This window comes from Phaethon lepturus, unplaced genomic scaffold, assembly GCF_000687285.1.
Source record: "Phaethon lepturus isolate BGI_N335 unplaced genomic scaffold, ASM68728v1 scaffold10794, whole genome shotgun sequence".
NCBI classification, from domain to species: Eukaryota; Metazoa; Chordata; class Aves; order Phaethontiformes; family Phaethontidae; genus Phaethon; species Phaethon lepturus.
Genome location: NW_010535499.1, coordinates 41,328 through 53,944, shown reverse-complemented (window position 1 = coordinate 53,944; position 12,617 = coordinate 41,328). Strand labels below are relative to the sequence as shown.

Genomic DNA, 12,617 nt, shown 5'->3' with positions numbered 1-12,617 from the left:
TTGTAATGTGGGTAGTTGTTGGGACAGGGTTGTCCCCAGTGAGCCTGCTGACAGGAGACATGGCAGCGCTGTTAGAGTGACTGTGTGCGTTCGCAGTCTCCTGGTGGGTGAGAGTTGGTTAGGGACACAATTACTGGTGATGGTGGCGATATCACGGGTTGTCAGGAACCCCTTTGGGCCATCATGCTCCTTCCAAAGCAAATATAATGGATGATCAGCTCGGGTTCCTCTGGGCTTTGTTCAGGAGCAGGAGTGCTGTGGGGTGAAGGATTAGAAATGTGGGGTGAAAGGAAGGAGGCAGAGTGAGGAGTGAAAGACAAAGTGGGAGAGGCAAGGCTGGAGGGTGAGAGAGGAAGGATCCATCCCCACCGTTGGCTGTGGCACCACAGTGTTTTCATGAGGTTTTTTGCAAGAAGCTTCGCAGTGTGCAGCTCTGTCCTGCGTGTTTGGAGGTGCGGTGGAAGTGCCCCTAGCCTGCATAACCCATTTTCTACTTTGGTTGGAAGCAGCCAAATTGCTGCCAAGTCCAAAATTTGTTGCTGCTCTCAAATGGATGGGGAGTCTGTTTGAAGGGACCGTTTAGAAGGGAGTCACAAATCACCTCAGCAACATTCCATTTCAGAGTTTTATTTTTTCTGGTGAGCAAGATTCCGGTGAGGAATCGGCATTTGATGGGCTGGGAGTTTCATGATTTTTCTAAATGGCTTCATGGCTGCTTTTCCAATTTGGGAATATGTGTGTGCGCACCTGTGTTTTAGAATAAATGAAAATGTTTGTATGATGATCAGTAGGCGTAAGTGGAAGGACACTTTTCCTGTGTTATCTAACCATATGTGAAAGAAAAAGAAATGAAAAAGCCTCCTTCTTGCATTGCTGCGTGTCTCCTTCTGCTGATTCATGTCTGCATTAGGACCACACAGGCAATTTCCTGCTGTCACTTCTTTGTTCAGGCAGCCCCTGCTAAATATACTTGTTTTGATAAAACAAGAGCTGGGAAATTAAATTAATTAGCTGGTGCCTTCTGGAGAGGCAACTGGTGTTTTTCGTTCATGTGAAAGGGACGTGGGGGAGTGGTGGAGGGAGAGGTTCATTTCCTGGCTCATTTCAGTTATTGTGCACCTTACTTGGTTCTTCCTGACAGTTCAGATGAAGCAGCCTTTCCGCTCTGCAGCTTTTTAGTTAAATAATCTGGAAGAGTAATGGGGAGGAGACTGCCTGGCCACATTAATGGAGCAGTCTGGGAAGGTGTTTAGTTTGCCCTGCAAGCAGGATAGTAGGTCTACTATCTGCCTCTGATGTGGAGGGGATGGCTCCTAGGCCCAAACAAAACCATTTTTCGAAGTCTTTTAGCTCGCCCCAGTTTACCTCTTGCTTCTGTCTGTCGTCTTTGTCAGCATTACACCCTGGACATGAAATCGAAGGCCAAACTCATCTGAGAGCCAAGGGATCTGTTTGCCTGTTTAATCTAGTCAGCCATACCAGAGTGGAAGCAAAATACACTGCATAAGCAGGCAGTGTGTGTGCAAGGAGGCAAAATACCTGACCAGCGCTCCCAAAGGTCTGGCCAGTACTGCCAACCATAGTTCAAAGTCTGAGCTGCATCAGTGCTGCCCAGCGTGTGTGGTTGATGTTCTAGCTGGTGTCGCCTCATTCTCTCTTAGGGTGTAAAGTGAATATTTGAACATTGGATGTCCAGGAGTAAACACCTATTACCTGCTGTCCTAGTCCTTGCTTTTATGTCCTTAGTGGAAACAGAGAGATTGCTGTTTGGGGACCCATTATTCAGAGAAGGCATACTGGCCGAATGGGTTGAACATCAGCAAGGGTTGCAAATCATCCTGCCAAATACACAAAGTCAACAGAAAGCCATCGGGTGAGCAGACTGTTCCGGAGCAGGGTGGAAGTGAAGGTGACCCAAGGTTGGCGCATTGACCTGGAGAGTCCCGTGATCAGCTGCTTCAGTGACAGTATGCCACTGGGTAGCAGGAGTGGTGCAGAGTGGAAGCAATTTTTAGTTTGGATGCAGAAGTTTTGCCGTAGTTCATGTGCTGGTTTTCTCCTACACAGGATTATCTGGTGGCTTTCTTGAGTTGCCATCACTTGAAGGTTCCAAAGGTTCCTTGTGGAATGGCATTTTTCAGATTACCACAGTTTAGCTTTGTAGTTAAAAATGCGCTTATTCAGTAGCTGCCCTGCGTGCAGCAGTCTGTAGTGTTTTGGGGTGGATGGTGGTCTGCAAGTGTGAAGAAATTACGGTTTAGTATTAGTGATGTCTCCGCATCAGTGTCTGGATAGAGAGATTTTGTTCAGAACCCTTCAATTGCTCTAGTGTGTATCATTATCTGTCATCAGTTGCTTGGCCTGGCTTAAATCTGGTGTCACTTGAACTATAAAATGCTTTAAGATATTTGCCAGCCAGCTGGCTATTGAGCGTAGACAAGATAGATTTTTTTTTTTTTTTTAATTTTGCCATTTAATCATAAGAATATGCTCACATTTAAAAACTGGCAACAGGCACCATTTCACCAACAAAATACAAAGTTTGGGAAGCGTCTGGAATGAGGAATGTTTCCTTCCCATCCCTAGCCAAAAATATATTGTTCTTAGATAATAACGATTGCCTGTCCAGCCTCATGCTCTGATAGACACACACTGAGATGAGCCTTGGCAATGCGGTAATCACTCTCCAGTGGTATTAGCACAGCTAGGAAAGGATGTCATTGCATCTGGTCAGTGTAAATTACGGTCTTCCTTAATGGAAAACATCCCAGTACACCTCATGCCTTCACTTCTGTTTTCCTGGTCTTACCACCAGTGCACTGTTGTTTTGTCAGTCTGAGGCCAGATGAATGTCTCATTGCTGTTCACTGTAAAGCAAAGATGACTGGCAAGAACCAGAATAACGGGGCTTCAATGATTTATAGCTCCGTGCATACATTTAAACACAAGCTAGAAGAAAAGTAACTAAGACAGACTCTCCATTCTTGTTAAATTGCTCTTCTCTAGCCTTAACTTTTCTGTGGCAGATGGAAGAACATAACCATAAATATGTTTGCAGAGACACTGAAGTATTTACGTGGCATGGCATGCGCACCCAGTAGCAACTTCCTTTCAACAAGAAACACAGATGAAAGCTGTCTGCAAATGTTATATGTAGATGAAATTACATATACCGCTTTAAATTCTAATTTTGCATGCAGTAAAAGCTCCTGATAGCAGATGGAAGTTTTAACCACATTTTAGAAAGAATGCTGTCTGAGGCTGATTGCTCTTCAGCTGGCAGTGTCTCTGCCCCGCAGAGGTAGCATGTAAGCCCTGCCTCTTGACAGGTAAGCCTTCAGGATTTTGAATATCTCAACCAAGGCAACTGCGAGCCTCCTGTTTCCCTCCTGCAAAAGATGGAGGTGGCTACCCAGCCATTTCGTGTAAAAAGGGATCCTAAGAGAAAAGCTTTGTTAAATGATAGAGCTGGAAAATAATTAAATAGATCTGGAGGACACTGCAAAAGAAAAGCAGCTTCCTCTCCTGAGACTGTAGGAGAGTGTTGTGATTTCATGTCTCGCACACTGTGTCCCCTTCTGCCCAAAAATGAATTGTGTTTGTATCACAAACCTTTAAAAGTCCTTCTCATGCTTACCAAATCCCCAGATGTTTTAAATCGTTTTAGGATCCGTCAAGTATTTAAATAGGCAGGGTTGCCAGGGTGTGTAATGCTGGGATGGAAAATGTTAGGGATGGGTGTGAGCAACATACTGAAAGCAAATTATCCCTCTTCTTTGGTCTGTCACCCGTGGTGGAAAAATGTAAATAGCGTGTCTATGGACTGGGATTTTCAGGGGTTGAAGAAACCTGATGCCTCACACTGCAAATTAGAGAGTTAAGGGGAAGGGGAAGCTAATACATGTGTGTCGAAGGCAAACAAACAAGTCAAGCCCCTTGTTTGTAACCAGCACTGCATCCTGCTTGTCTCTCCTGATGAGTCTGTACAGAAAATTGGCATCGGATCATTCAGGCTGATGGACTTGGAAAGGGGTAGGGCTGTTAGAACTGCATCTGTGGTGGACAGCGGGCATCACTGCCCTGTGTTCACGGGCTGTCTCCCCTTTCGCGGCCCTGTGCCCAAAAGCTGTAGTCGGCGTGTATTGCTTGGCCCAGGTCCCCCTATCCTGTGCTAGGCCAGAGGGCTGATAGAAATCACTGTGCTGAAGTGCTGTGTCTGAGAGGGGACGCTTGGCAGCGGGCTCATGGAGGCCAGGCATCTGCTGTTCCTCACAATTCATCTCGTTCCTCCTCGTTGCAAATGCAGGCGCTCCTTTGGCTGTTCATGAAGGGCCGGCAGCCCAAGGTCCAGACAGCATTGAACACTGTGTCTGCAACGGATTCACAAGCTGTGGAGAAGGAAAAGATCAGGCAAGTACCCCAGAACATCTGAGGGCTTGGTGGAAGCACCCTAGCCTGAGCCCTGCGCCCAGTTGTGTGGTGTTTGCAGTTGGAAGTATGGGCTGTCTTTTTGTCTCTGGGTATTGCATTTATATAATTTCAAGGTTCCCTTCTGCTGAACTGAGGGCTCTCTTCTCCCTAGGGGGGCATCAATCTGGCACTAACTTCTTTTCCCCCCAGCCTCCCTCCCTTCTTGCCTCTCGGGTTTTTCTCGTTGATGGATCACTTGGGGCACTGCACATAGCACTGTTTACCAAGCAGATTTCTCAGAAGATCTCCACAGTACTGTCTTTCCTGGCTCCCTTTCCCCTCAGTTGCCTATAGCTACTACTAACCAGCCTTTTCTGCTTTTTGGGAGTTATAATGCTAGCTGCAGCCAGCGTGAAAAATCCTAACGTGGTTGCAACAGTAGAGCTGTTGATACAGTCTGCCTGATTACTAGCCCCTTACTCTACCAAAAAACAAGCCCAAAACTGCTTGTCAGTACATAAATAGGCTAATATTGGGTCTCTTAGGGTTTACTCAGTAGTACTAACATTGATTGCTATATGCATAATAGGTTTGGGACTAAGACTAGGTTTGTCTCCTCCCATCTCAGCCTCTCTGACCACCTCGCTCTGCTCCTGCTGCTGTAGCAGTCTACTCAGTGGGCAGGCGTTGGAGAGGCTGTAGTGACTCAGTGGGAAACCAAGGCTTTCCTTAACTGGCATTGCTGCAGCTGGGATGTTTGTGCCCACATGAAGGGAGTGCAGCTGCTCCTCCCTGCCTGCTTTCTCTGAACTCCTGGTGACTCAGTGGAAAGGATCCCAGATAAGGGCTGGTATGGCTGTGGAGGAGCAGAAGGGTGTAACAGGAGTTGCTCAGTGCAGCCCTGAGGACAGGGAGTGGCAGGTATAGAGCAGAAGGCAAGAGGAGCCAGACCAATGCAGAGGAGAGGATGGCTTGGAGGTTCATTTGTGTTAGCAATGCTTGCGCCTCCTGTGGCAACCAAGTCAGAGATCCTGGGGGAATCTAGTCCTGCTTGACTATAGGCAGAGGTGGCTTGGCTCAGCCAAGGAAGTGTAGGTGCTGCTCCACGTTAACTCCTTAGGGTTTTGCCTGTTGGCTTCACTGCTGCATGCAGAAAGGAAAAGGGAGGGATCTGAAAAATTGTGAAGGGAAAATCTGAAGAGATAGGAGGAGGTTGGCTGCATGAGGGCCTGTAGATAAGGGTGACCATGAAAGATTGGCTGTACTTGGCCTGTAGCACTTATATCTCAGTCCGCATCTTTGTTTTCTCTTGCTGGCCTGGACGCTCTTTCCAAAGATTTATCTGTGATGAGATAGAAAGCCATCTGCACTAGTACCAGTGTCATGCAGACTTGCCTGTGTGTCCTAATTAGGCTGTACCTTTGGAAAACAAATACGTATTTAACTATGCCTTATAGCAGGGCATTGGCAGTGGGGATGAACCCAGAGGGGCTTGCTACGGTGGTTAGCAGCAGTTTTATTTGGCTTTGGGAATGGGCTGTTCTCAAGGGCTCTTTCCAGTTTTTCAGACCAGAGCTCCTGTAAGTACCTTTAACTGCTTCAGTGTCACCTGCCGTTGGTAGGTCTTATCTCTGCCTGTCCTGCTGCATTACTGCCACACAGCCCCTCTGCAAGAGATGGATACTTGCCTTAAAGAGGATGAGGATGCTCTGAAATGGCCTCAGGAGGAGCAGCCTGGGGGAGACTTTCCTGCCATGGCTGACCTCTGGTAGGGGTAGATGTTTCCTCCCCTCACACAGTGCAGAGATGCTTGATGTTGGCACAGAGGATCAAGAGGCAGGCTTGGGCTATTGCATGCGTAACCTTCACAGAGGTTACCAAACGCAGCCTTTACCAAAAAGCTCTTCTCGGATTTGAAGACTGAGGCTTTTAAAAAAAGGCAAACCCAGGGTGGCTCTTGAGCTGCTGACATGTCACTAAAACTTTGTTAGCATGAGTGCTTCTGAGCAATCCAGATTTTCCCTGCAATGGCTCAGTGACCACCCACGCTGTGGTGTGGCGCTGGTGCCATCATCATCTCTTATCTGTGAACCAGATCCCAGAGAGACCCTGTCCTTGGCTCTCCCAGTTTGTTGGCCCTTGGCCACATAGAGGTTTCAGTGTGTGGCTTACTGGCTCTGGAAGGCTTTTGATCTCCCATGAAGGTGTCTGAACTCTCAGGGAGGGCATCCAAGGGTTAAAGGAATTACTTCTAGGGGCTTCTTGTGGGTTTTTTTTTTTTTTTTCTTCTTTCCTCATGTGTTTTGTAATGTTTTCCATTGTAAATAATTTTAGGTGTCCAGTCTTGGGACAGAAGTGTGTGTGTGTGTGCAGATCTCAGAACCATGTGTTCTCATTCAGCTCTGACCCATCTGTGACAAGCACGGGACAAATGTGAGATGTGCTGTTCCCTCCTGCAGATTTTGTTTCTTTTGGCCAGGAAAGGGCTCCCTGCACACGCTCTTCCCTCCCTACCATTGCTTGTTCCCTCCACAGGGGATGTGAGCCAGGAGGCCTACCTTCCACCTTGGAGACGAACCCGAGGCTGCGCTTGAGGTCGGAGCAGATGGAGTGGAGGCACCAGCGGAACTTGGCATCGCAGCGGTATTTGTTGGCCCCGCAGGTGTCGTAACAAATGTCCAGCTGGTTACAGCATTTGGTCATGGCAGGGATGCCCAAGTCTAGCTGGGGAAAGAGAGGAGAGAAGTGTCCCTTGGCTGCCTCCTGGCCTCAGACTCAAACAGCTGCAACTAGGTGAGGTTTTACAGAGCCCAGCTGGCTTCTTTTCCAGAAGCTTACCCTGAGAGCTGAGGCAGCAGAAGGGAAAATAGGCTTCTCCCTCACCACGTAGAGAAAGTGATGACAGTAATGTAGGTCTAATGCAGTGTAGACCACATTCCCTTCTCTCTTCTCTCTGTCACGGGGGATTAACCTCTGGTAGAGATGTGGGGAACAGCCCCTCCACAACCGTTTGCTAGTTCTCATTTGTCAGAGCTCATCAGAGAGCTTCCTATCCTTGCCAGCAGTGGCAAAGGCCCCTTTGCTCTTTCCTTATTTTCCCACAACCTGGTAAGTCCTGCTTCTGGCCTAATAAATCTGCTCTAAGTGTTATTAATGCCTTATTTTGCACAGATGCACTTGTGAGGACAAATACAGCTTGGTCAGGGGAGTTCTGCTCCCTTGAAAATAAACAGCAAGCTTAGCTAATAACTATGGGGGTGATGGGGCAGAAGGCTTGTCTCTTGGAGAGACTGGACTCATTAGCTTATTGTAAATTCTTCTTCTTTTTGGCCTTCCTCATGTAATATTTAGAAGATTAGGTTTTTTCTTCGTTTTGCTCAGCGCTAATGACTGCCTACATAAGGAGGAGGTACCGCAGAAATGCCCGCAAGGTTTGCAATGAAATGTAGCTTAAGTAACTAATCTAACATGAAAAATGGGCTGTAAAGGGAGGGTTTTTCAGAGCAGAAATCTGCCGAATTGCTGCAGACTTCATGGGTGGCAGTAATGCATGAGCTAAATAGTAATTCCTGCTCTTAGAGCCTCTTAGGAGTGCTTTTCCTGGTGATTCCAATATGATTTCATTAATTGCCTTTAAAATAACAAGTGGGTGCAGTATTAAAGCCTGCAGGTTTGTTTCAGTGCCTGGCAGAGGCAAAAAGCATGGGAGAGGATGAAGGGCCAGGTGTGGAGAATGCATTCGAGTATTGCTGGTTACACATTGTGCTATGTCACTGAGCTGCCCAGCACTGAACGTGTTCCCTGTCCTGTCACAAGGGCATGGGATTGATCAAAACCTTGATAAAAATACATTTCTCCCCACTGGTGCTCTGCTTGGCCAGGTACCCCTTTTCTTCTTCTAGTGCTCAGGAAACTTTCTCTTTTGGTACCTACCGAGATAAGCAGAGTAACAGGCTGGTCCTTCGTAAAGGTAACTCCTGTCTACGTGATTCCTGTTTCACTGCCAACAGCAGTTGAGATCTTAATGCTTCCCTGCCTGACAGTAAGTTAGGCAGTGCTCAGACTGGCATGTTCACCTTGCTTGCCATCGGCAGGCAGCCATGTCTTCTGGCAGTCCCAAGCAGAAAGCTTGTCCCCTTAACACCACATAAGTGATATTTTTTCCCTTTTCCAGAGCTCTGGCTTCAGCTGCGAAGCGAAGCCGATTACACAGTCACTGTGTAGCACAGCTAAGCCTTTTCCCTCCCCAATATTATTAGCTGGTTACTGTGATTAGAGAATTGCACCATTTGGGAATGGCAGTACATACACTTTCGGGTACCTTGAGCCCCAGAAAATAGGAGCTACAGCCGTTGGGTTCTTGGGGTTTGTAGTGAGGTCGTGGCATTGGAGCCTTCCCTGAGAAAGAAAGGAAAAATGTTAGGAAAGCCGGTCTTCCCAAAAGTAGCACCAAAAGGCAAGGACTGATAGGCAGCTTCCCTTCGGTTTGCACCCCCAAATGCTTCATTCTTTTGCAGGAGATGCAAGGAATGAAGGTTAGGTACTAGAGCTGGCTGAGACACTGACCCTTGTATTCAGCTCAGTCCTCGTGAGGCTCTACAGCTTGGCTTGGCTTCCACCTCCTCTGGCATGGCTACTGGAGCACTGTGGTGTGGGTGAGCTGGGTTCCCAATGCCTCTCAAATGTTTAAGCTGGTCTGAGTCCAGTCCCTAAGTCTGGGTCTCTCCACAGCTCTTACAAATGGGCAAGTCCCTCTTTGCAGCGTGGGGTTTTACAGTTGAGCAACCCTCCAGGCTGGAGCTAGTGCCTCAAACCTCCCACATCTCCTAGGAACTTTTTCATGTGCTTCTTGAGAGCTCTGCACATCTGGGATCACCCAGGTGGGTTTTTAACTCCTCGAAGAAACTACTGTCTAAATTACTAGCTTAGCAACGGGATTTCTTTCCATCCTCAGTTCATTCTTGGAGTGTTGTTGTGCTATGGATCTCAGCAAAATGGAGCTAAACCTTACATGTCTGATCTTGCTCTGAGCAGGAGGTGGTCTTGGTCCATTTTCTGCACGTGGCAATGCACTGCCACATTTTGCAAACAGTCTCTCTTCTTTTATCTCTGCCGTTCCTTTTGTATACTTCTTAATATGCATAGAGGAGCAAGAATTTCCTCCGTGAATAATTATTCACCCAATGTAGAAAGTGTCCAGCTAACAGTCATCAAACAGTAGCTTCAGCAGCAATTTAATCTGTTTTATTTTGCTTTGAAGATGCGCAAGCCCTGTCTGCCTGCTGACCCATGCTGGGTCTTTGGGTTCCATCTCCACCTAACCTAACCCCCCTGTTTGGGGAGGAGGAGTTTCCCGGCTGCCTGTGTGCCTTGACCCCACTGTGCAAGGAGCTTGTTTAAAGGCGGGAGAGGACTCTCTCCTGGAGAAGATGTGGAGACCGGGCCCCTCATGGAGCTGGGTTTCTCTGTACCGTCCCTTGATGTGCGTTCAGTGCTGTTGTGTTTCTGTCCCAGCTGGGTTTATAAAAGGGAGATCTCAAATGCAGAGCGAGGTGTTAAAACAAGACGTCTGAACCCTGCTCTGGGAAAACTTACTAAGTTGCGTGAATGCTCCAACAAAAACATGTGTCAGTTGAGACTTCTGCAAGTTTATCACCTGTAGCGTTAAGTTTCTGCCTCCCTGAGCACTGCTAGAGAATTTATATAGGCATAAAGTAGGTGTAATTTAGCCCTTCAGGCAGGATTGGGTTCTTTTAAACTTTATTTCACTATTTTCTTCTTGTCAGCACTGATAATCACTTAAGACACTTCTCTCCTCCCCCTTTTTTTTGGTCAAGGTACCTCAAATACCAGTGGTTAACATAGCCATAAATCTACTGTGTTCTTGAGAAAACCTCACAGCCAGATGCCTCAAAGTCTTGCATAGGAATGTTCTCAGCACCTTCTAAATGAAAAATTGCCAGAGCAGTTTTGTTTAAACAACAGGTTGGCAACAAATAAACAACAAACTGAAACCCTGTCCAGCTGTGAGATGCCAAGAGCAAATTTTCTCCAAGCTACGGAAATGCAGTATGCACCAAGGATTTAGCTGTCTGCAAGCCAAGATAAAGCTCTCTAGCTGACATTACCACCAGGTGATGGCATTTGTGTGGGAAGGTATTTCTCTGTACAGCAGTTACCATTGTGTTTCTACCTTTTTTGGCCCCTTTTGAATAGGTCAGATCTGCTTTATGCTCAAGATGTAATTTTCTAGTGCAGAAAGCGTTGTTACTTTGAGCAGGTAGAGCAGAGTTAACAGGAGACAAAGAGCACAAATCAGTTGGTTGCGGCACGCCATAATTACAGGATTATCTTCTCACCAAAACATAACTGAAGCCCGTTGAGGTACGCTGACGCAAGGTAATTTTTGAGTTCATGACACATTTCGGTGGCTCTGCTATAGAGAGAAGGAATTATGTCTATATATGGACTGAATCTATAACCCAAGATTCCCAGGCAATATAATGAGAGGAGGGCTGCACCTAGGTCTCGGTGCAACTCATCCCCTACTTGCCCTTTTGGAAGTGGCTGAGTATTGGGACTCAGAATTCAAATGTTCCTGAACTGAGGTAGGAGGCAGAGGAAAGTTCAAAATCCAAGGTGGATTTTGCAGGATGGTGTCAAATTTTAATGACTTGCTTGTAATATCAATGGTAAGTTATATTCCTGCAGCACATTGTCAATCAATGGGATAAGGTTGCCAGTCAGAGTAAGAGTGAGACTGTCTGGGGATATGGAGATAAGTGAGCTTCCAGAGCAAACCTTCTAGTAAGCTGAAGTTACAGCTATTATAAGGTCTTAGAAAGTTGTCCTGAGTGGGAAAAAAAAAAAAATCTCACATGAGAATTACGGTGATCAACAAAACATTGAACTGCCTTCAAAATGAGCCCTTGTAGGAAACCTGCCCCTTCCTCTCTGAAAAATAAAGCTTAATAATTTGTAAAGTGCCCCTTTGTAAACTCTTTGTCAGCTAGGTAAAGTCCAAGATGCCACAGTTAACCTCTCTCCCACAACTTGTTTTCCAGCTAACACAAAAACAGAAGCAAAGCAAAAATAATAGGCATTCCTTATTCCTGACTCTACATGGGCATTGACTCAGTGCTTTTGTTAGCATTTATTGCTCGCCCATCCTTATATGCATGTCTGTGGTGGGGAAAGGAGTCAGCTGGTCACATGGGCTATTTTGCTAGCTGTCTTTCACCAGGGGCCTGTTGTGGTCCATCTGCTTGCTGCAGGGCAGCTGGGGAGAGGTACCAGAAGACAGCTGCAAGCACAGCAGGACCTGCCCAGCAGCGTGCTGAAGGGTGATGCTGATGTGTAGAAGCGCAGCATTGCTGAGGAAGCCTGTTCTTTCAAGAAGATAGATTTTGGGGTGCTGCTTTGTTGGCATGGCCTTAGAGGAGAACTGAAGTTCAGTTTCTAATGGGAAGTGAGTTTCCCTGGTGCATTTTAATATCTCCAGGTTGTTGTAGCTGTGCCAAGAGACTGGAAAAGAGCCAGCTGGCTAGAACAGCTGTTGGCAGTAGAGGAGGTCTCGGATGCTGCAAGCACTGATACACTGGCAGGGTATGTGAATGCATTTCTGGGTGAAAAGATGGTCTTGGGGGTCCGTTGTTATTTCTCTGCCCCAGGCAAGCAGGCTTTGGGCAGATGTGTCCCATACTAACCTAACCACAGCCTTATAGTGCTGTGTTGGAGAGCCTGACTTTGAAAGCTCTTTTCCCACAGCCTGGTTGTGCCTCCTCATCTTAAGCCACTCAGGACCAAAACCTTGAAGTCCTGCCTGCCAGACAGCTGAAGGAAGCTATCAAGGGATTTACTCCCAGTTCAGGCTGTTTCCCCACCAAGATGCCCAAAGGAGGAGGAGGAGGTATTTGCCAGCAAATGCTAGCATACCCTAATGTCCTGATTTAAGGGAGTAATCCATCAACTTGTTTGTTTTCAGACCTCACTAGCTGCTGAAAAATCAAGAGGAGAGTCTTATAGCCAGAACAGCCCAGTGCTATGTGCTAAGCTGAAGATGGATGTGGCAATCGCAGGCGAGTCCTGACCTTTATTGTAGCAAAATAAGCTATTATTGGTGTCTCTTGGCTGAAACGAAAGAAAGTAGAAGGCATAATTTTTGCTTTGTGCCTGGGGAAAAAGCAGTTAGGCCCTGATTCAGCAGG

The 12,617-nt window shown here is 46.9% G+C and overlaps 1 protein-coding gene across 1 annotated transcript in view; it reads right to left on the bottom strand.

Annotated features, from left to right (window-relative positions):
• Positions 1-4,269: 4,269 nt before the first annotated feature.
• The window catches only part of PLA2G12B (phospholipase A2, group XIIB), a 10,895-nt gene continuing 2,547 nt past the window's right edge, over positions 4,270-12,617 (bottom strand). The window contains exons 2-4 of the mRNA XM_010285839.1: positions 8,720-8,808; positions 6,969-7,134; positions 4,270-4,388 (exon numbers count right to left, since the gene is read on the bottom strand). Of these exons, the coding sequence (XP_010284141.1) occupies positions 4,270-4,388; positions 6,969-7,134; positions 8,720-8,808 (374 nt within the window). The remainder of the gene's footprint in view (positions 4,389-6,968; positions 7,135-8,719; positions 8,809-12,617) is intronic.